The 21,799-nt window shown below is 42.5% G+C and overlaps 1 protein-coding gene across 1 annotated transcript; it reads left to right on the forward strand.

Moving 5' to 3' along the window:
- The first annotated feature begins 147 nt into the window (after positions 1-147).
- On the forward strand, positions 148-20,304 carry LCMT1 (leucine carboxyl methyltransferase 1). Its single transcript, XM_068423010.1, has 11 exons — positions 148-295; positions 1,481-1,572; positions 2,163-2,284; positions 3,620-3,696; positions 4,353-4,414; positions 11,985-12,087; positions 13,832-13,952; positions 14,741-14,842; positions 15,265-15,356; positions 17,590-17,687; positions 19,397-20,304. Exons 1-11 carry the CDS (start codon positions 198-200, stop codon positions 19,417-19,419), a joined length of 990 nt encoding a protein of 329 aa, XP_068279111.1. The 5' UTR covers positions 148-197; the 3' UTR covers positions 19,420-20,304.
- Positions 20,305-21,799: the final 1,495 nt, after the last annotated feature.

Below are 21,799 nucleotides of genomic sequence, written 5' to 3' on the forward strand. Positions count from 1 at the left end.
GGTGGTGCAGCCCGCGCTCTCTCATTGGGTGCAACGGGAATGGACGAGGCCAAGGGCCAATCGCCGCCGAGCTCCGGCTGGCCGCCCTGCCGAGGCCTCCCAATGAGGAGCGGTGGGGGGCGGGCCGTAAGGGCGGTGGCGGCAGCGGCGGGCGGCCGAGACTCGCGCGCTGCCCGGGCCCGGCCCTCGCGCGCTCCATGGCGGCCGCTGTTCGCGACCCCGTCTCCGCCGCCGGCCTGGACGAGGCGGACGAGGCGGTCCGGGGCACGTGCGAGGACGCGTCCGTCTGCAAACGGTAGCGGCGCCGGGGCGGGGGGGAGCGGTGGGGCAGGGTGGGCCGGGCCCCTCCGACGTCCCCCCGCACCGGGCTGCGGCCCTGGGGCGGTGCTGGCAGGGGCGAGGGTGGGCAGAGCGGGCGGGGAGGCGGCGAAGCACGGTGAGGCCCCCGGGAAGCCGGGCTGGAGGAGGGGGGGAAGAGCCCCTTCCTTCCCCGGTGCCGCCGTGCCTGGCGGTGCCGGTGTCGTTTGCCCGTAACCCAGGGCCCGAGCGGCTGCAGGGGCCGGCTGGGCGGGGAAACATGCACCAACTTCCAGCCACGGTCAGAGCCCCCTTGGCGCGGGCGGGTGTTTGCTCTGAAGGGGCTTTTCCCTTGGCCCGACAGCTGCAGCTTTGCCATAAACTGTCCTGGTCCCGTTATCTAACACCTGCCCAATTTTCTCCTTACAGTTCGTTTATAAAACAGCATACGGTGATAGAATTATACCTGTGGTGGGGATATGAAATTTCAGTGATGTTTGATTTCTCAGGAAAAAAAAATCCTGATATTTTTTAGAATTCTTTACTTCACCTCCTCTGGAGGATGGGTGCTGGGAGGGTGATGGGCTTTGTTGCCCTGCTCTGCATGGCCATGAATTTAACTCCTGTGATTGCTGGCTTTTTGTTCTATCCTTTGTTATTGGTGTAGCAGCAAATCATTGGGTGTTTGAGTTTGTTTTTGAGAGTTTACCTTTTCAAATCGGTTGTGAAACTAGTAAGTTCTGTTAGAACAGAATAGCACTGTTGTCTGTGTTAAAGTGGTGTGTGGAAGCTCTGGAATACATGCAAACATCCCGCAGCAGAATGATGTACAGAAGTAAGGCAGCTTTGTGTGCGGCCTGAGCAACTTCAGACAGGCAATTCCTCTGTTTGCTGGCTCCTCAAAGAGGAAATATTTGAGATTAGAGTCTTCGCTTGCAGAAGTTCATCAAATAGTGCAGATGCCATTAAAAAGATGATTATTAAATATGGCAACAACCAAAATTTTTCACTGGGCTTTACATAACTTCTTAATTGAAATAGTTCCACGCATTCAACATGGTTTTAAACACTGTCTGCACATGCACACCCAGGTCAGGTTGACCTTTTCAGCCTGGGTAATTTTTAGAGTAGATCTTGGTGGCCTTGTTTCATAATTCTCTCTCTTTTTCCCTCTGCTGGACAGGTTTGCTGTAAGCGTTGGCTACTGGAAGGACCCATACATCCAGTATTTTGTGAGACAAGCCAAAGAGAGGAAAGCACCTGAAATCAATAGAGGCATGTTGGCATGTGAACTTGTATGATGACAGTGCAAATGTGTTCCTAAATGGTCTTGAAAAGCACCTGGCAAAACCGCTATAAACTGAGTATTATGGAGTGTAGGAAATACATAAAAGGAGGAGACAAGTTTTCTTCACAGTAATAATTCCATACTGCATCTGAGCTTTTAAATATTATTCTTTAAATCAAATCTCATACTTTACTTTCTGTATGCTGACTGGAATGTCTCTGTGTGTCTCAGTGTGCAGTGATCTCTACAAAGCAATGAAAAATGTTGGTTTGAGCCAGGACAGCAGGATATGGTCTGTGCAAAAGTGTGCATGCCAGCCAGAGTTATTCTCCTCAGTTTGAGGTGAAATTTGACTAAAACTGTTATTTACCAAAGGAATGCTGTTTTGTCAGTGCATCAGATTTTGTTGGTAATAAAAAAAACACAAAACCAACCCTTAGGTATCTTAAAAAGAGTGCATTATTCTTCTTAAGAAGCACCATTTTTTAAATAGACTACCTAAAAATCTTGATGAGTGTCAAACATCAAGTATTATATCAAAATAATAATTAAAAACAAACTTTTTTTTTGTTAACAGGCTATTATGCTCGTGTTCATGGAGTCAGTTACCTGATTAATGCTTTTCTGAAGAAGACAGAATGCAACTGTCAGATTGTTAATCTTGGTGCTGGCATGGATACCCTGTTCTGGAGGTTAAAGGTAATGACAGCTGAGAATAACGAACTTGGCTGAAGACAAAGATTTGTGTGGACATTGAGGCACTCTTCGGTGACGGCTTATCAGTGCAGCGAGGCTGACTGCCCTGGCTGGGCTGCCTCAGTTCTTGGCTTGCTTAGTGTTAGTTTAGGTACCTTTACACCTCAGTGCACCCGAGGGGCTGTGGTTTTCACTGGCTTTTACCAAAAAGTGAGTGACACGAAGCTGGCCTCTGGTGGACTTCCAGGAACAGAGCTTGAACTCCACGTTTTGCTGTATATATGTCTGTATGCACGTCTGTAATTCACAAAAATGCAGATTATTCCACTATTCCATGATAGTATCATTCTGAGTTAACGCACCTCTAAGTCATCTTGTCTTCTCATTAGCATTTACATTTGTAAATTTGGTTTCTGGAAGAAAGCCCAGGGAGGCCAGTTGCATTTTGCTTGGTCACAATTCATTATATTTCAGTCAGCGGAAGGGAAAAAAGAATGATTTTTTTCTGAGATGTGAAGCTTTTTTTCTTACCTGCATTCCTACGAAAACTATGTCCATACACATTTTTATTAACTTTCCTGTAACAGTGATTTTAAAAGCTAAAGTGGGGCCTGTAATTCCAATTCTTTCTCCCTGCAAAGAGCAGGTGTGGTATAATTAACGTACAGATGATGGGACCCAGTTAACTGAGCGCTTCAGTGTTCTGGCTACTGATTTAATCTGCTGTTCAGAAATTCATGAGGTTGACAAGCTCGGACTAGCAGTACATATCCATCACAAAAGGATTGCTGCATAGGGAGAAACTTGGTACAGCTTATCTGTCAGGGTGTCAGATAGTGACAACATGAAATGAAGAGGCTTTCCCCTTTTTTGCAGTAGAGGAATACTGCTGCGCTTGTAGTCTGGCTGCCAGTTTGAGGACAAATTGTGGAATGTGGTCACTTTCTGTGTAAACTTGTGCAAAATGTTCCTGATTCCTTTCTTACAAGAATATGCTGAAGGTGCATGGTAAATGTCATAATAATTTCCTGTTGCTGTGCTCTTCTAGATCCTGATAATATATTGTCAGAACATATGTTTCAGTGATCTAGTGTCTAGGATTGCTGTATTACACAAAATGTTAAATAATTTGAGGACATTCTAACGTCTCTCAGCTGTTTTTGTTGTTTTGTTTGTGGGGTTTTTTTTTTTTAAGCTGTGGGACATTAAGTTATACTACTGTTGCAAATGCCAGTGTAAACTAAACCAAAACTGTTTGGGACTTAAGGTTATATATTCTTGTCATGTGCATGTGAAACTTGAACGTCCCTAATTCTAGAGCCTGACTCCAATTTTCAGGATGAAAATCTTCTCCCTAGAAAATATTTTGAAGTGGATTTTCCAATGATAGTTGCAAGAAAAATACATAATATCAAGTAAGTATAACGCTTATGTTTAGCTGTGTGAAACAATGTAGTTCAGCAAAATGTCATGAATTGCAGGCTACGGGTATTTCATCTCTCTTCTGAGAAACTCTTGTGCTTTAGGATTGAGAATAAAGGTTTCATTGTGCAGGCAAGTCATACGTGTGACTGTGCAGCCACTGTTCCAATCTGGAGAAGTAGATACGTGGAAGCTTTAGGGAGGCAAGCAGACTTTATTCTTAATTATGTAAAATATAATGGGCAGGGAAAGCCCCAGGATGATTAGAGGTGATTAAGTTGTCTTCCCTACTATTGAAGGCAATAGTAAATTCCCAGGCTTGCGTGTTCAGTGAGAGAGGTAGGATAGCTGGTGCTATACATGAATATTCTGTTTGAATGAATACATTAAGGCTTATGGAGGGTACTTGAAGACAGTGTCTGTATTTCTCTTAAAGATTACCTCAAAACTTAAGAGTCATTGAGTATAAAACTCAACTGCAACTTATTAAGTCTAACTTGCAAACGTTTTTGTTTCCAGTAGAGGGCAGAGGTATTCTCTTGTCTGTTTTTAACATGCACACACATATATCTATATGTTAAAAAAAAAAAATGTAATCACAGTTAAACAAGCTTAACTGCTCAGAGATGCTTCTTCCTTCTTCCCACAGATCAAAACCTCCCCTGTCAAAACCAATTATGGAATCCCATTCAGGGGACTCTCTTCTAATAGGTGAGTCATCTTAAAAATAAATCTGCAATGTACTGCAGCACTTTTAAAACTTTTCTGATCATTTTGTTCTGCTATGTGGGCAGGCTTTTAATGCTTGAAATGCTGTTTGGACAGAGAATTGGGAGGGAAAAGAGGCTTTTTTCTTCTCTTACAGGCTCCTGCCCATTTGTTCTGTGTCATGTTAGAAACGTCTTCTCTTGAAGTGGTTTTATTCTGCCAGAAAGTTGTTGGGTTTTTTCTTTGTCTCTCATATGTAGCTTAAGTTGTGTTTTCTTTTCCATCACAGAAAAGGAAAAATGCTACTGATAGTCACATATACTGAATTAGAATATCTATTGAGTGTTTTCCTCATCTTCTTTCTGTCTTAAGAGTCCAAGTCTTTACATTTAGCGGAGTCTTCCCAGAAGAAATGCACCCTGCAAAGTCCGTTCTCAGGAGCCAGTGCCATTTCTTACATTTTAGTGTTACGAGGATGTTAGGTTCAGGTGATGTCCCGTGGTGGTACTGTCTTGGTTTATGGCCTCATTATGTTGGTGTCAGAACTGTAATTTGAAAACTACTTGTGGAAAAAAACCTGGGTTCTGTTGAGTAATGTTTTCAGGGCCTGAACAGCAGATACTGCACTGTAGTAGCTACTTGGACCTGATAGGAGGAACACTAATTATCTGCATCTACAATACCAACTAATTTGTGTTAGTACGTGTGACCCTTCTGATATGCCCCTAAAACAGAGCCAGCAGTGTTTTGTTTTCCCTGGTAGGATTACATGTAGAGGTGCTTTTAATGAGCACAATTCTAGCTAATGGTGTGGAGGGCTTGAAAGGGCCCTCCAAAGAGTGAGGAAGAGTACAAGGAGTGAGGAGGTGTGCTCATGCTGCCAGCGGCAAGGTGTAGGTGCTTCTCCCCAAGGCTCTCCCCAAGGCTTTAGCTTGGATCAGTACTGCCACGCACTGACTTGACTGTGCATATTTATGCATATTATGCACATTTTATTACTGCATATTAGAGGGTCTTAAATTGCCAACCTTTTAGATGTCATTTGATTGGCAGAATTCTCCAGGTCTCAAAAGATGAAAGTCCAGTGGCCATCTCAGAAAAGGGCTCCTGAGTACCACTGTGTTTCATCTAGGAGACCTTCTTGTAACGTCTCTTGCACACAATGAGATATGCTGCATAAGCACTGTTAGAAAGGCATTAGTACAGAGTCAGTCAGAAGGGTTTGGTGGTATTTGTGTTACTGAACAGCTGTAGATACGTCTAGTACAGCAAAATAACTGCAAAGTTATCAAGTTGCAGCAGTGTATGTTAATCAGAAGCTACTAATTAGCAAGTCACAGCAGTCAACAGCAATTAATGTATCACTGTTTGAATGTATTGGAGTGGCTTATTTCTCTAAAACTGTTTCTCTTGTTCTTTCTGAGGGCTGGGTTTTAAATACTTAAGAGTAACCGTTTTACTGTAGCCCAGCTGGTGTAGGCTCTACTACGCTGAGGTCTTTGGGATGTAGCGTAATGTCCAGGTATTTGGAGGTGGTGGAAGTCTGTTGTGGAATCCCAGTTTGAACTGGCACTTGATAACCACAGGTCAGTTTGAGTGAACACACTAATGGCAGGGCTTCATGTGGAAGTGCTGCCAGAAGAGGCTGTGGACTAAGCAGACAAATCAAACAGATGAATAGAGGTTTCTTACAGATCTAAGGAACTTGGCAATGAATTCACTCAGCTACTAACTGATATATACCCTCTCATTTTAAAACTGTCTTAGTACCTGAGAACTGGAAGGTGGCGGCTGTGACTCAAATGGGCTCCAGGAGAAATGCAGGGAAGCACAAGCCAGTAGGACTGATGTCTCTACTGGACAAATTAGTAGAAACTCTAACAGAGAGACTTAGTGGAACACAGGAATAATATAATGTGTTGAGAAAGAGTCGGCATGGCTTTTGGAAAGGTAAGTTGTGCCTCACAAACCTATTGGAGTTCTCTATAGGAGTCAACAGATACGTTGGAAAAGGACATCCAGTTATCACAGTGCTTGAATTTAAACAATGTGTTTTGGCAGTGTCCCTTGCCAAAGTTTGCCAAAGAAATTGCACGGTTGTTGTGGGGGGAAGGAGTGGTGCTCAAACAGATAAAGAGCTGGGGATGGAAGGCAGGCATATGGTGTTAATTTTCATTATGGAGGGAGAGGGAGATGTATGCTTAAGGATATGTTGTTGTTCAACACTAAGAAATGATTGGGAAAATAGAGTGACTAGTAAGTGGCAGCTTGTTGACAAGTCCAAACTCTTCAGGGTTGTCAAGAACTGTAGAAGAATCTTGTGAAATTAGTGACTTGGTGATAAATTCAATGTGGATTAATATAAAGTGGTGCACATGGGTGGAAAAAGTAGTTTGTGCCTCGTGTAAATGATAGGCTGCTGGTGGATTATTGCTGCCTGCCTACAAGATCTGGGTATTAAAATAAATAGATAGATGAAAACATTGGCTCAGTAATGGTCCAGAAATCCAAATCAAAATTGAAGATTCTTAGAAAAAAGATAGAAAATATCATAGATGCCAGTATTAGTAGTAAGTATTTGCCCTCTCTTGGTCTTTTCCCTAGGTAGCTGCTGTTGGCATCTGTGAGAGGCAGGGTACCATACTAGGGGGCCCTTTGGTCTGGCCTGATACAGCTCTTAGACTGATGCAATATTCTGGGAATACTGCCTGGCATAGGGAGGGTAGTGGGGCATAATGAAGCAGCATTTCCAGGTAGGGAAATGTTACTAATTTTTGTGGTTTTCAGGGTGGGGATCTGGACCAGGATTTTAGAGTCTTGGGGAGGGAGGTTGTCCCATCCTGTGTCATGTCATCCCTGCCCCCCCAGATCAGTTCCACACTGCTGTCTCTATACCAGGAATAATTTGTTTAGATGCTTTGGAATTTGATTTTTGAGTTGTTGTAGTATCGACTGACATGATCTTGTTCTCTTACTGCTTTTCTTCTCACACTAAATGTTGTCATGTCATGAAGCTAGTGCTAATAGACAACTTCATCGGCCTCGGGGTAACATCTGCTCTCTCCCTGCCCTTTAAACAAAGCAAGGACAGCATGGCTTGCAGTTCGGGTGTAGGTATGTGTGGCCTCTGCCCTTGAATACAGCAAGGTGACACTTGTCATTGAACAGCTTTGTTGCTTCCTAAGGAATGTTAGATCTCCAGGGGAAAGCATTGAATTTGTGCAGTAATTTGACATTGCTGTGGCAATATCAGGTAAAACAGTTTCCAAAGTTCAGTGTCACTATCTGGTTTATGATGCAGTAGCTAGCGCTGGGAAGCCGGTACTCCACCTTTGCTACATTGCAGGTGCAAATTACACTGCAGTGAACTATTACCTTTAGTGCCACTCGCACACTTTCTGGCCCTGTCTAGTCCAGCTTTGGGAGTTGGTTGGTTTAACTTCCTTTTCCCTACGTTTCCAAACCCAACGCAGATGTCGGGGGTGTTGCTGCCTTGGTGACTTGCATGCCTTGCGTTGGGGATGATCCTGCACTTGCAAGACAAAATTTCCTTGTGTTTTGATACGTACCCTGTTCTGATGTTGTAGTTACCAGACAACCTGAGCGAGACCAATACTGTATCATGCCTGTGAGCTGGCAGAGTAGGTCGTATGGGGTGGTTGTTGGTAAAGCTGCCAAAGATACCTTAGGATGAAAATCCTAATGAAATCAGTTTGAGTCGATAGAAGCCTGCGTGCTGCCTCTTGGAAAACCTCCAGGAAATTGTGTCACTAATAGGAGAAGAGAGTAAGAAAAGAAAACTCTGAATTCGTGTAGCAGAGGAAATACTGCACTCCGTGTGGCTGTGATTCTGTAATCACGGGTGCTTCAGCAGATGGATTAAGGTAGTGGGTGAGTGCCTGAGGGCCACCATAAAACAGGGCAGTTACTTGTAGCACGTTTCTGTGTAGAAAAATTCTACTGCAGTGAGGTCAAAAGGCAGCTATAAGCAAGCCCTGCTACCATTCAGTTGCTGTAATGATGTCTAAATTTGAACCACTTGTATTGTTACTTCTGTGTGCCAAAAGTAATGGAAAATATACATACAAGTGGTATGATCAGAGCAAAACGTTCGCTGTTGCGTTATGCATGGATGACAGAAGCGTGCAGCCAGACTGGGAGAGTCTGTATGGGGGTAGGTGGGGTGGGCTGGAGTGATGGAGGTCGTTTTCTTTCTCTCCTTCCCTCTCCTCTCCCTTGTATTTCTCAAATCTGAATCTGGTATTTCTCAAACCTTCATTTTAGAGAAGTACAAGAGGGAAACTTTGTACATAACTAGTATGAACATCACAAAGAAAACAGTAAGGTAGCTCCATGCTTTAGAGAGGAACATCAAGACCAATCAACTTTGCTAAAAGCCAACATGAAATGCTGGCCTCTGAATGGGAATTAGTGCATTTGCACCAACGCTGCTCAGGCAGGGTGGCAGCATATTTGCAAATTTTCATACTTAGAGCATCAAACTCTGCAATAAAGTGGAAATTGGTGCCAGACCATGACCTAGCAGTACACTATTTTGGGGTGTTTATGGCCATACTTTGACTTTTAGCCTCCAGGCTGGGAACAGTGGCAATTCCAGCTATCATCACTGCCATTGCCTTGCCATAAGTGAGTGTCTGCTATCTAATGTGAAGTGATGGAGCAGTTGTCAGTCTGATTTTAAAATCTTGAAGTTGTTTGCCTAGTTAAATGTGATCTCTTCATCCCTTTGACTTATATATAAAAGGATTTTTTAAAGCCACGTATAGGCCAGAGGTGGAAACTAGCAGAAAATCTTACAAGGAAGTTTGGCAGAGGCTTAGCTTAAGCTCTTTCATCTTGCTTTTTTACCTTTTCCTCTGGTTTTGCATTTGAAAATTGACTAGTGTAAATTCCTATTTTTCCCTAAGATTTCTTTCAAGATAAATGTATTGATCATAAATGTTGAAATATATGAATTAAAGAGATATTTAATGAGGTGCATTCAGATGTGTTTAAAGTGTACAAGTTTTAGCAATTGTATCAGCTTGTGTGTAACGTGTGTGCAGCTCTGCCTCGGTACTATCTGTGGCTGTGTTTGCCAACAACCATCAATGGAGAGTCGAGGGAAGTTGGCAGGAAAATGTGCGGAGGAACAAGTACATTCTGTTTGAATGGACCAAAGAGGGAGAACCAGGCAGCCTGGATACTGGAAACGGGGAAGTGAAGTGATTGCATTTGGAGTAAAAGGCTTTTGAAGAGAGGAAGACAATTCCTCATCAGCTTTCTTGGCCTTTTAAAGTTTCTGCTGTGAGGAGTCCTGTAGTAAGGCATTACGTATACTTGGCTTTAAGGTTTAAAGGATATTTCCACTGAACCAAATCACCCTTAAAGAAACCCGTTCTAGTTTGGTGGTTGTTTTTTTTCCCCAGTAGTTAACTTGGAATAACCAGGCTCTGGCTACATAGCTGTTTATTTTCACTTGTCCACAACCTGCTTCTTCCAAACCAACTAACCATCTGCTGGGCTGCAAAGCACTGAGGATTGCCCAGGTTGCTTCCTTTGGCCAGCCCCTCTCCCACCATGTCAAGGCATGACAGAAATTCGGTGGGGTTTGTTCATGCAATTAAAAACAATATTCTTAATTTTGATTGCTGAAGTTTGAACCATTTTGAAGGACAGTTTTCTAACCTGAAGTTTGAGAGGCTTTGCTCTTTCCTGTTCTTCAGTGATAAAAATGCCTGAGTCAATGTGGTGTGAGCAAGAGACATTTCCTTCCACCTCTGAAGTATTTGTGCTACTTCTGTTACTGGATGACTTAAGAATTTTTGTAGTTTATTTCTGGTTATAATTAACGTGGTAGTATGTCCAAGTCAATGAAGCTGGACAGGAGATTACATTAGTTTCATACTAATTGTGGCGACTGACGCTTACTGTGTGTACCTCCGGACAGCAAACCAATCGCTATATAAATACTTTCTTGTGTGTGGTGGGGGTTTTTTTGTGTGGCTTTTTTTGATGCCATTATCATGGCCTTGATATAATAACTGAAATAGAAGGGTGTGGGAAGTAGTAAAGCTATTACAGAACATGTACATGGAAAAAAGCCTTGACTCAAAATGTTGAATCATTTGCCACACAACTTTTTTTTTCTTTTTTTTTTTTTTTCCCTTCCAACTCTGCCTGAACTGTTCTGGTTTCTGCTCAGAAGAGTTGCTGGAAAGACAGCTATTGTCACTTGCTAGTGCCATTTTCAAACAGTTGGTCACTTGGAAACTAAATGGAGGTACATCTTCCAGAATGTTTGAAGCACTGCTTAATTTAATAAATTTCCTTTTTTTTTTTTCCCCTCTCCTGCAATGGAAAACCCCTTTCATCCTGTCTCTTCACCCACTTGGCTTCTCTTTCTCTCTTCACCGAGCTCTTGACATCTGCTCCCATATTGCCATTCAGGAGCTGTGTCTGTCTGCAGCAGGATCCCAAACAGAGCTGTGCCAGAGCTTGCCACTGCAGATGGATATTGACTGGCCATTACAAGGCCACTTTAAACTCTCACTGGGTTTTTTTCACTGTTACCTCACCTGTTTTACTGCTTGCTCTGTCGCACTTGTATGGTAAGGGGGGAAAATGATGTGCTATTCTGTCCTGGTGATTTCACTCTAGTAAAGCTAAAGCGTGAAGAGCAATCTGGTACGTTCCCGCAGAACTTTGCACCCTTAGGTGGGTTTGATGCTGCACTTGTAAGATGCTTTCTGTGTGGACTGGGCTCCTCTAGCTGAATTGATTGCAACTGATTGTCAGAATTATTGATGGCAAGATGCTCATGCTGGCTTCCTCACAGTTTTGTGAGTATGGCAAAGTGTCTTGACTTCAGCATTAGTTCCTCCTTGTGTTGGAAAGCATTTCCAGGAGCTTGCTGCCTGTTGTATCCCAGGGTGAATATCTGTTTCTCAGAACACCTTTTCCGGTATTGACTGGTAATTTGACTGATAATTTGACTCTACACTTAAATATCATCACTAGATCTTATGAACAGGCTAAATGATAACTTTTTTTGTCCCCCAAATGTTTGTCTGATACTCATGTATAATCTATAGCTATATGTATTGTTTATTTATATAGCTATATCTATTGTTAATATTTGGACTTCATTACTCTTAGTTTTTCAGAAATTTATGTACTTCTTTTTTATGTAGTTCCTTATGTACATACGTTGGGTCGTCTAAAAAGACTCTACAAACAAACTGAAAAGCTCTGCCTTTTATCTTCACATTTTTCTTCCCTCTGCATTCCTTGAAACCATGGTAACGGATGGGATAACCTATCTGCATTATAGTGGCTGCAGAGTGAAAGATGAGGCTTGTTGCAGAGTCTGATGCTGATATATCACCATCTGTAAACCACAACAATCAGGTATAAGGGAAATTAATGTTTTAAAAAGAAGAGTTTGCTGTTAATTGTTAGGTATGACAGATCAGACTTTGACTTCATGTGTTCCTGTGTAGTTTTTTTAATTTATAATTTCCGCACCCCTCTTATTTGTAACTGTTAGTCTCTCAAAATGTTGAACTTGCAGATTCTCACAGCCTAGACTCCAGTCGGTATGCCATAGTAGGAGCAGATCTCCGTTTCTCAACAGATCTGGAGGAAAAGCTAAAGAAACATAACCTGGATATACAGTAAGATTCTTTTCTTCAATGATTTTTTTGATGAGAGCTTGTGGAAGTGTACTGGTGAGAGGAAAGCCAGGCTTGGGCATACAGCATCTGCATCCAGCGCTCATTATGCTATTTCCATGGTTACCTTTTTGGAGCCCTTTGAGCAGAAGGAATTGTTCAGACACCTCATGCAGCCGAGCCGAGCAGGCTGGCATTTCCCTGACTGCTCAGTAGCTCCAAGGCTGAAGCAAGGTTGTTCCTTGCGTAGCCTATTCTGCAAACTGCGTTTTCGTCCTTCCTGAGAAGATCAAACCTTAGAGAACTATTTGCTTCTTGTTCTTAAAATGCTGGGGGGGATGAAGTCTGGCTTTCTGGGAATGTATTCCTGGTGGTGGGTTCTCTTTGGGGTATCTGATCCTTTTACACAAGTTAAAGCTCCTGTTGCAGGGCAGGCAGCTGTAATTCCTTCTCGCCTCCCCCCATCCCTTGCCCTGGAGGGGATGAGTTCCTGCAGCAGCCATTTTCTGCCTCAGAGCTCATACGAGTTTTCTTTCTGTACTTCATGAATTTAACTCTTTTTAGAGATTTCTAGAAGAGTTACCCCTTGCTTGAATTTGGTTGAAATTTAGTTAATAGAATCGTAAGTTATTCAAGTGGAATCTATAAACTAGAGATGTATCAAAATGTCATAAAGTCTTTTTTGTTTTTAAGAGTTGGTTCAGTTGCATTTAGTTTTAATGCTGACTGATGGGCAGTAGCTAGAGCAGCGAACATCTCCCACCCCTGTTGTAATGGCTGTATGAGTCAAGATTCCTGGGAGCTTAGCTGGTAAAATGAAGAATAATTCTGTCAGTGTTAAATTATTTCAGAGTTTTATCTTTGTAATTATTTTCTGTTGCCGCCACTTAAAACCCCTGTTGTTCCCTCAACCTTTCGGTAAAGTGATTGCCGTGGAGTCCTTTGAGAACTTCACTCTGGAAGCTAATCTCTGGGATTTTATTGTTCAGGCGTTAGGCTTCTGGAGGGGGCAGGATTTAAGTTTTCAGAGTGGATGATGGACATACCTTTCAAATATAAGATATATAAATAGTGGCTATCTGCCTGGGTGGGAGAGAGCATATGGGTAAGCAGAATGCATAAAATTGCCATTTAAATCTTTACGCTTTCATCTCCTGAAATCTTGCGTTGCTTGCCTACATTGTGGAATTTCTCCTGCTTCGACTGACTTTTCTTTTTCCTGTTCATTCTAGCAATTAAAAGAAAACTCCATAATTCTAAGGAAAATTACTCGTGTGGATGTCTGGTTTTGGTTTTTTTGTGGATGGAGGGGGAAGAGACAATGTGCAAACTATAGATTGTATTTTGTTAGATAATAATAGCGAAGCTTATTTTACAGATACTGAACAAATTTGTCTAATTAAAATTCTTCTTAGAACTTTTTCAAAGAGAAAACATTTTTTTCAATTTGTGTTTTATTCCTAATTTTACTGATCTGTGAAAGAGTGCAGATTGTTTACATAGGGTACAATTCTGCCTATATTCTCCTAATATCTCTGGTTTGTAGCCATGGGAGTCCTCTGTCGACTGCCAGAAAACCCAGTTCTAGTCAACTCGAAGTGATTTCATACAGTCTTAAGTGTGTAGTTCATGAAAAGTGAAGGTCTTTTAAGAATTTTGGGGGACATGAAATTGCTTGCTAATAATTCTTTATCGATTTTTCTTGTTCTTTTGCTAGAAACAGTTCTCTTGTTTTTGTGTTTTACAGTTTGCCAACGCTTCTGGTAGCGGAGTGTGTGCTGGTTTACATGACACCGCAGCAATCTGCAAATCTTTTAAAGTGGGCAGCAAGCACTTTTCCAGTGGCGATGTTTATAAATTATGAGCAGGTAAAACAAAAATGGCATTTTTAGACCCGCATTATTGTCATAAAAATTGCTCTCAGAAGGGGAGTTCTGCTTGTAAAATGGGAGTGGGCCGTATCCTTTTGTGTAGACAGCAGTTTCTGCTGAATTTCTTTAGTAATGTGTTTTATTTTATAGATCTGTTAGCTCATTGTAAAGAGTATATAGCTGTTCTGAAAGACAGTTGCTGGGCTATATTGAACCAAAGGAACTGAGTCTTAATCCGTATGAGGAGAAAACCATAGAATATTGGTTTACATAGGACAGAAGAAGAAGAAATGATGCTGAATGTTGGATATGAGTGTATAACATTACATAATTACCTCTCTGTGTTCTTTGACAAAGTGGAGCAAAAAATCCCATCAGCAGGAACTCAGCTTTTCTGTATGGCATTAAAATGCTGCCTCAGGGGAACTAGGTGGCTCCAGGAATTAGTAGCAGGATCTTCCAAGCTATAAATCACTGCCAGAGAGCTGAACTGTGTGCTGACAACTTAAAGCAGAGTCAGTTTTCAGTGCCCAGTGCAGAGTCCCATGTCTGCAAAGGCAGCAGCATTGTCACCGTTAAACTGGCACTCAGCTTGTAACCGTGAGGTAGCCGAGGAGGCTGTGGCAGTGGGAAATGAAATGTTGTGTATGTGTGAAACTTACTTTAATGTTATCCTGTACATTTTATGCCATAGACAATTGGAGAGTTTAACCAAGTTACTGCTTTTCACTGCGGTTACATTCTTTTCGGAAGGGGGAACACTTTTGTCTCCTTCTCTACCTGAGGTGAATATGACGGACCGGTTTGGACAGATCATGATTGAGAACTTGCAGAGACGACAGTGTAACCTGGCTGGAGTGGAAGTCTGCAGATCCTTAGACTCCCAGGTAACAGTGGCACAGAGCTCTGGGAGTGTTTGATATTAAACTGAATTAATCTGTCTTTGCGAGTTCTGCCTCTGTGTGTGAATTGTAAGGCTCAGAGCAATGACCAAAGCAGGTTTGGGGTGGGGCAGCCGCTACCTACTGAAACCCTTTCCTGTCCATGTCACAGCGGTTCCGTTATCAATGCCATGGTTGCTAGATATCACTTGTTTTTGGTAGTTGTACAAAAACTGCAGTCTATCAGAGCACACAATCTAGCCCCCTGTCCTCTCTGCGCAGAGGTTAGCAGCAGATGCTTAGAAAAGAGTGTAAGAGCTCTGCAAAGAGCAGGTCAAGCAGATGGCCTACAAAATCCTTAAGGGGGAAGACTGTTCTCTGGTATTTTTCCTCGAGTCCTCTGAAAACTGTGCTGCTTTATTTTCCAGAGGGAACGATTGCTGTTAAATGGCTGGGAAACTGCACGTGCCATTGATATGATGAAAGTGTACAGCTTTTTGCCACAGGCTGATGTCAAAAGGTATTACTGATAGCTTACTTGCAGCCAAAAGTCATCTTCAGATGCCATTTCCAAGGTAGTTCGTGTCAGTATGTAGAATGGGATCCCCTGATATATCAGAGGGGAGGCTGTGCAGATGCTGGCTAGGTAGACAGAACATATCTGAGTCTGGAGCTTCTGCAGAGCCTCAAGGGTAATGCCTGGAGCAACATTAATGATCCAGAGCGTTATTGCTGCCAGAAGGAGACTGGCAGTGATATTTATTTGGGTGCGATATAAAGCATCTCATGACAGAAATCTGCAGATAAAAGATGATACAGAAATGCTGTGTTGAGTTTTCACAGTACCTAAGATGTTACTTGTGAACATCCAGCCTCCGCAACACTAGATGGGTGGAGTGGAGTCCTAAAATACACTCAGAACAGGCAGCCACTTCTCATGTCCACAAGGGAGATGACATCCAGGTGTTTGCTCCAGTCACAGAATCACACAGAATCAATGAGGTTGGAAGAGCCCTCTGGGCTCATCGAGTCCAACCATTGCCCTGACACCACCATGGCAACTAGACCAGGGCACTAAGTGCCATGGCCAGTTTCTTAAACCCCTCCAGAGACGATGACTCCACCACCTCCCTGGGCAGCCCCTTCCAATGGCTAATGACCCTTGCTGAGAAGGCCTAGCTAACTTTACTTATCCCTTTGCTTTTTTCTACAAGTGAGCAGAAAATGGCCGGTTCTGATCTTCTCTTCCTTGGCAGCATATTTAGGTAATGAGCCAAGGCAGGGCAGTAATTTAGTGCTATGACCTATTGTACTATGCAAGCAAAGAGGGAGAGAGAGGAGAGGTGTGCCCAACAGCATGGTGTGACTCTCTCTCAACAGATTGATGCATCTTCTATTCGTATCATGTTCATGAGCTAGACTGCTGGGTCTGTAGACAGGGCTTAATACACAGGGGGTATAACTAAAGGCTGTTACAACAGTCAGTAATCTGCTTGGACTTTGTTAATTTTTTTGCATGAAAGAAAAGCTAAAAAGGGGGAGACTGTTTTTAATGAGTAACTTCTTAGGTATATAATATGATGTGTGACTTGCTATGAGTCATTCATTAACTATAGTTTGAATTAGCTGAACAAGTTGCCTTGGTCAAAATAAGTATTCACATATGGGGATTTCTCAAACCATGGGACTGAACAGGTGAAACTGAAATTCACGGGTTGTTTAAATAGGAGCGATGACTGTGTGATTGTACCATATGGCACTTGTGGAGAGACATAGCTTGTACTTTTTTTTGCAGCATTTTTGACTACCTTAGATCTGTTCAGCTCCTTCCACTCGTTCCAAATGCCAAGAAATAGGTTACGTAAACTCTGTCCTTCAGTATTAACGAGGCAAATAATGCTTTCTGTTTATAAAAATCTTTACCAAAGCGTTCTTCTGCAGCACTTGCACATCTGTGAGTGTATTTAGGAACTTTTGCCCCTCAGCCTCTTTTGATCCTCAGTAGCAACCCTTCCAAATGTGTAGTATGGAAAATAAACACACTGATATTCAAGTAGTCTAGAGTGAGAGAGAGGAATGTGCCAGGTTAAACTTTTTAAAGCAGGCACAGCTTGGGAGAAGTTCTCCCATTTGTTTATGAAGACATTCAAAGATGTTACTTTAAGAATCCTAGGTAGGAACCATTTTAGGAAAAAAAATCCTCGGATCTTACATGTACCATTTGGTTTGTGCTTCATCATGAGCTCATGTGGGAGTTGTTAGAGGCTGCACTGGTGTACCCATCACTCTTCCAAGACACAATATGGACTTGTGGTGATTGTCTAGAGAAAATACTGCCTTCAACTGTTTGCTGTAATCCTTTGATAAAGATAAATCTCCTGCCATGAGGCTGTACTATTGTGTCTACTGAAATCCAGCAGGACCAGATACATGCAGTAAAAGGGATTAGAAGAGAAATACTGGTATTTGTGAGAAGTTACACAGATTAGTCCTGGAACGTGAAATTCCAGGGATGACAAGTTGAAAACATCTTGTGGGTCATTTGTTTCATACATTGACAACAAAGGCTAGCAGTAGTGGTGGTGTCTTCATTGTGGACAAATACTTTTTTTACATTTTACAATACAGTTAATTTATTAGAAGAGTAACTGCATTATTGGCCATAGTTTTCACTCCTATGGAGTGAAGAAGGTTATATTAAGAACTGTACCAAGACTCCAGCTTGAATCACAATTTGTATTTTCTTCCTGCAGAATAGAAGCACTTGAATTCCTGGATGAAAAGGAACTGTTTGAACAACTAATGCAGCACTACTGCATCTGCTGGGCTTCAAAGGACAGCAGTGATCTGGGTAATGTTCTCCAGCATCTAGGAGGTGGCCCTTCACATTGCAATCTCCCGTGGAGAGACTGGGACTATGTACACCAGATGTATGATGGAAGTACCCTGTAGCAGGAATGGGGTCTGCTTCCCTGTTGTTGTTGGGGCTGTGAACACCTTCCAGGTGGTGTCTCGTGCCTGTTTCTGCACAGCCTTTTGAGGGTTTCTGTGGGCATCTGAATTGCTCAACAGGAGGCCTGTCCAGTAGAGGGGAGTTAGGATTTTTACACCAAAAGATGCCGTATGGGTTACTTTAAATAACTGCCTTTATACTACAGCGCTAATTGAAAGGTTTACAAATCATATGCACGTAAAGTGCCATATGGGCACACAGTATATGAAATCACAGTGTTCTGACAACACAAAAATAAATTTGTATTACTTAGCGCAGTCTTCTCCTGCACTGTCCCCATTTACATCCATCTGAGACTTAAGTTTTCCACGCTGCTTTCTCCTGGGGGAAAAATTCCCTCTGAAGTTGACTCTTCTAAATGTTCCTTTTGTTCTTAAAATTCTGTCCCTCCTAGACTGGAATTTCTTTGAAACGGAGACACTTGATTTATGCTTTATGTAGCATTAGGTATGTTGCTGCTGCTTAAGAAATAAAAAAATCAAAAGAATTCTGGTTCAGGTGAAGGATGGATGTCTACAGCCGTTATTTGTCCGAATTAGAAAGACAACTCTGTTGCAGACACAGTTTATCCCTACCTCTGTCTGCAATTTCAGGGGCTTTAGTCTTTCCAGAAAACTTCTCTGGCTGCCAGTTTGTATCTTTTTCCTCTCCTTCTCTGCCCTTCCCTTGCTCCTGACAAAGCAGTATTCCAGAACAAGTTTTATTTGCTGTTCCTTGGCAAATGTGAATAGATGGAACCTCTGCTGAAGGTGTGCATGGATCTCAGCAGAGTGAGCAGCAAAGCAGCTGATACAGCTGGTAAAACCAGACCCCCAGTACCCTGCTGCTGGAACAGGGGTGCTCGTGGTGGCTGCTGACCCAAGGTCTGTGACTTCAACAGTTTTGAGCTCCAGAAATGCACATTTTCCATTTGATTTCTTACGGCTAGAAAGTGATACCCTCTAAGGCAGAACTTACTTCTAGAGGAGCTAAGAACAAGAAGTTCACCTGTTCATGGTAGCCAGTATTCCTGGGATCTCCAGCATTATTTGCTGTGATTAGAGAAGGATTCGGGACAATTTTGGTACTGACATTAAGTGATGCAGCATATCTTAGAAGTCAAAAAAGACAAATTCTAAAGGAGATGATAAAATATCTAATGCAGGGATGTGCCTTAATCTAAAGCAGTTTTTCTTTATCCAGTGTGAATTTACTGTCCTCATTAATGGTACTTTCCCCAGCTTTCTGGTTTTAATTTCATGGGCAGACCCTTAGGTTCATCAGCACCCTCTGTGTTGTTCCCTCAGCCATGAGTAACTTCAGTACTCCTTCAGATTGGCTTATTCAAATTGGTTATTGCATCACAATCAAAAAAGGGTTAAAAAAGTATAGATCAACCTGTTTCCTAGTTTCCTTTCCTCCCACCAAATCGTTTACATCTAAGTTTAAAAAAAATAAAAATTCTCAAAGCATCCTTCCTGTGTCTGACTGTCCTAATAGTAGTGAAGTACAGGTAGTAGAAGAATAACACTTGTTTCTCCCCCCCCACCCCCTTTCTTTTCAAACAGGTCTTGCAAACATCACATTCTGACGTGTCTGCTGGAGGGAAGCCGTGGGCCCCGAAGCCACAGCGCCTGCCTTCTACTCGAGACAAGATTGCAGGAACGATGGGACTTTGCATGTGCCAGCTTCAGTCTGTGCGTCTGTGTGAGCGGCGCCGGCGGCTGCTGATGTCGACTGTCCTGGTGGCTTTTGGTAGTTTTAATGAATCTTTTTTTGCCCATCGTGAGCAATCGTTACGAGGCAGGACTTGCCTCCCATTCCCAGGTGTATAACGACGGACTTTGATAAGATGTCAGTAACTCCTGTTTAAAAGCTTGCCTTCCTTAGCTTAAAACTGAAAGTAAAGTGTTCTTGGATTATACGATTTTCCTCTTGTCTTTTTGTGGATGTGTAAAATGTGTTTGTGACAGGAAACTGGAAAAACAATGCGGGTGAGCTGTATTATTGGGTATCTCTGCACTGGGCACGGCTGATCATGAAGGTTAAATCTTGTTAATTTTCATTCTGTTCAGGTTAAATTTTTATGAAGTGTCACCATGTTAGCTTTCTCCAGGCTTCACTGTTGCTACAAGGCTGTCACTATACGAGATATTCTTGTAGGAGAAGGATGAAAGAAGGGGAGTTGTGATTCTGGTTCGGTGATGTACAAGAAGCTGGATGATGTTAAAGTAGGCTTTATTTAACTGGGAAGTGCTTAGCTTGGCGGTTCAGCACTGGGATGGTGAAGGTAAGAAAGAAATTAATCTAAATTTGCACTGCTTCTGGTAGTATCTTTACACCAGTTTCTCATTCTTTCTTTCCTCTTAAAAGAAACGAAACAAAATCCTGACAGCAATGAAAGACCTTACCCTATTGTTTGAAATTGAATCTTGCAACCTTCCTGTGAGAAATAATAAATGTTTAGTATTTATAATTTGCCTAGTGTCTTACTCATTAGAAATTACCTGTTTATGTCTGGTTTAGTGACTGCATTTTTCCTCTGTCACCAAATACCTCACCAAGAGTATTTTTTTAAAGCAGTTGCAAGAATACCTGGCTTTGGAAATAGGTGACGTGGGCTTGGACTGGAGATGTAGGGAAGGAGGTAATTGAGATACCAGAAAAAGTAAACAGTTCTTAGAAGTGGCAGTCATAATTTCAGAGGAACAGAAGTAGCAAAAAGAAATGGCCTTCCCTTCACTGCCCTCCTCTCTCAGTCACTGGTTTGGTCACTGGTAGCTACAGGCCACCTGCTGTTACGTTTGTGTCAAGCTGATTTCTTAAAAGACAAGGTACAGAAATACAATATTCAGTTAATGCTTTGCTTGGTCTTTGCAGAGTGTTGGCGTAGCTCTCTGCCCGCAAAGGGAAGGGATGGACTCTCTGTGCAGTTATGAAAGGAGCTTATAACCTTTGCTTCCTAGATAACAATATCAATGGTATGCTTATGCCTGCATGTTTTCGGGTTTGGGGCTTATCTGTACCCCTTTTCTATTCAGAGGCACGTGCAGGCTGTATCTGCATTGGTGGTGACCCTTTTCCTCTGCAGATGCAGGAGACCAGAAGGGCACGTCTTAATTAGACTTCTAAGTCCTCCAAACTTACTGCCTGGCTAAACACAGCGTTTGTGCCAGAGACCTGGAGGAAGATGAGAGCGTCGTGCCTCCTTGCCCATCTTCAGTGTACAGTTTCTCCTGTGTAGCTGTGTCAAGCGTAGATATTCAGCTGGCATAAAGAGGAATATCAGTATGCAATTACATCCTTGGTGTCTGCCCCTTCAGAAGGTCAGTGCAAGAAACTCACCTCTAAAGATCTGGAACCTTAGGTTTGAGTAAAGACAACTCATAACTGCTGGAAGACAAGTATCGGGGTCAGTGCAAATTTATATCTGCAGTCCCTGTTCAGAGCATAAAAACAGAAGGTTCCTTATGGAAACACCTTTGTCATCCTCCTCCTGTACTGTCCTGGTTTTGTTTAGGAGGCAGAGCCTGACAGATGAAAGGGCTGTAGTGCAACACTGACTAAATAGCAAGGTTCTCACCTGGGCTGGGACAGGGGCTTGAGAAAAGGTAGAAGAACTCAAGAATCTCAGTCAGTTCTGCTATATTTGCAGCATTTTTTTCTCCTCTTTTGCTTAGTTGCAGCAGGTTTTTATTAGGGCTGTGCTGTCCATGAAACCAGCCTGCGTTCTGATGGAAAGATGGGTCTGATTCTGCTGACTGAGCCACAGTCTAGTAACAGTTTCCCTCTCAGTTCTGCTAACATGGTTTCATGCTGCCCAGAAGCTTGGTTATTGATATCTAAAGCATGGTTGCTCTGAAAATATACTTACCTCTGATCTTTTTAACTTCTTTGCTAGTGCAGGCCTTGAGCTGTCTGCAGTCGTGATGGCTTTATAACACATGATCTCTTCACTGACCGTTGGTTTG

The sequence above is a fragment of the Nyctibius grandis genome, chromosome Z, assembly GCF_013368605.1.
Source record: "Nyctibius grandis isolate bNycGra1 chromosome Z, bNycGra1.pri, whole genome shotgun sequence".
NCBI classification, from domain to species: domain Eukaryota; kingdom Metazoa; phylum Chordata; class Aves; order Nyctibiiformes; family Nyctibiidae; genus Nyctibius; species Nyctibius grandis.

Bases quoted from the DNA above. Each gene is read 5' to 3' on its own strand.
- LCMT1 (XM_068423010.1), top strand. From the start codon at position 198: ATGGCGGCCGCTGTTCGCGACCCCGTCTCCGCCGCCGGCCTGGACGAG. The intron at 4,415-11,984 runs GTGAGTCATCTT...TTGAACTTGCAG, and splicing joins AGGGGACTCTCTTCTAATAG to ATTCTCACAGCCTAGACTCC. The intron at 15,357-17,589 runs GTATTACTGATA...TTCTTCCTGCAG, and splicing joins CCACAGGCTGATGTCAAAAG to AATAGAAGCACTTGAATTCC.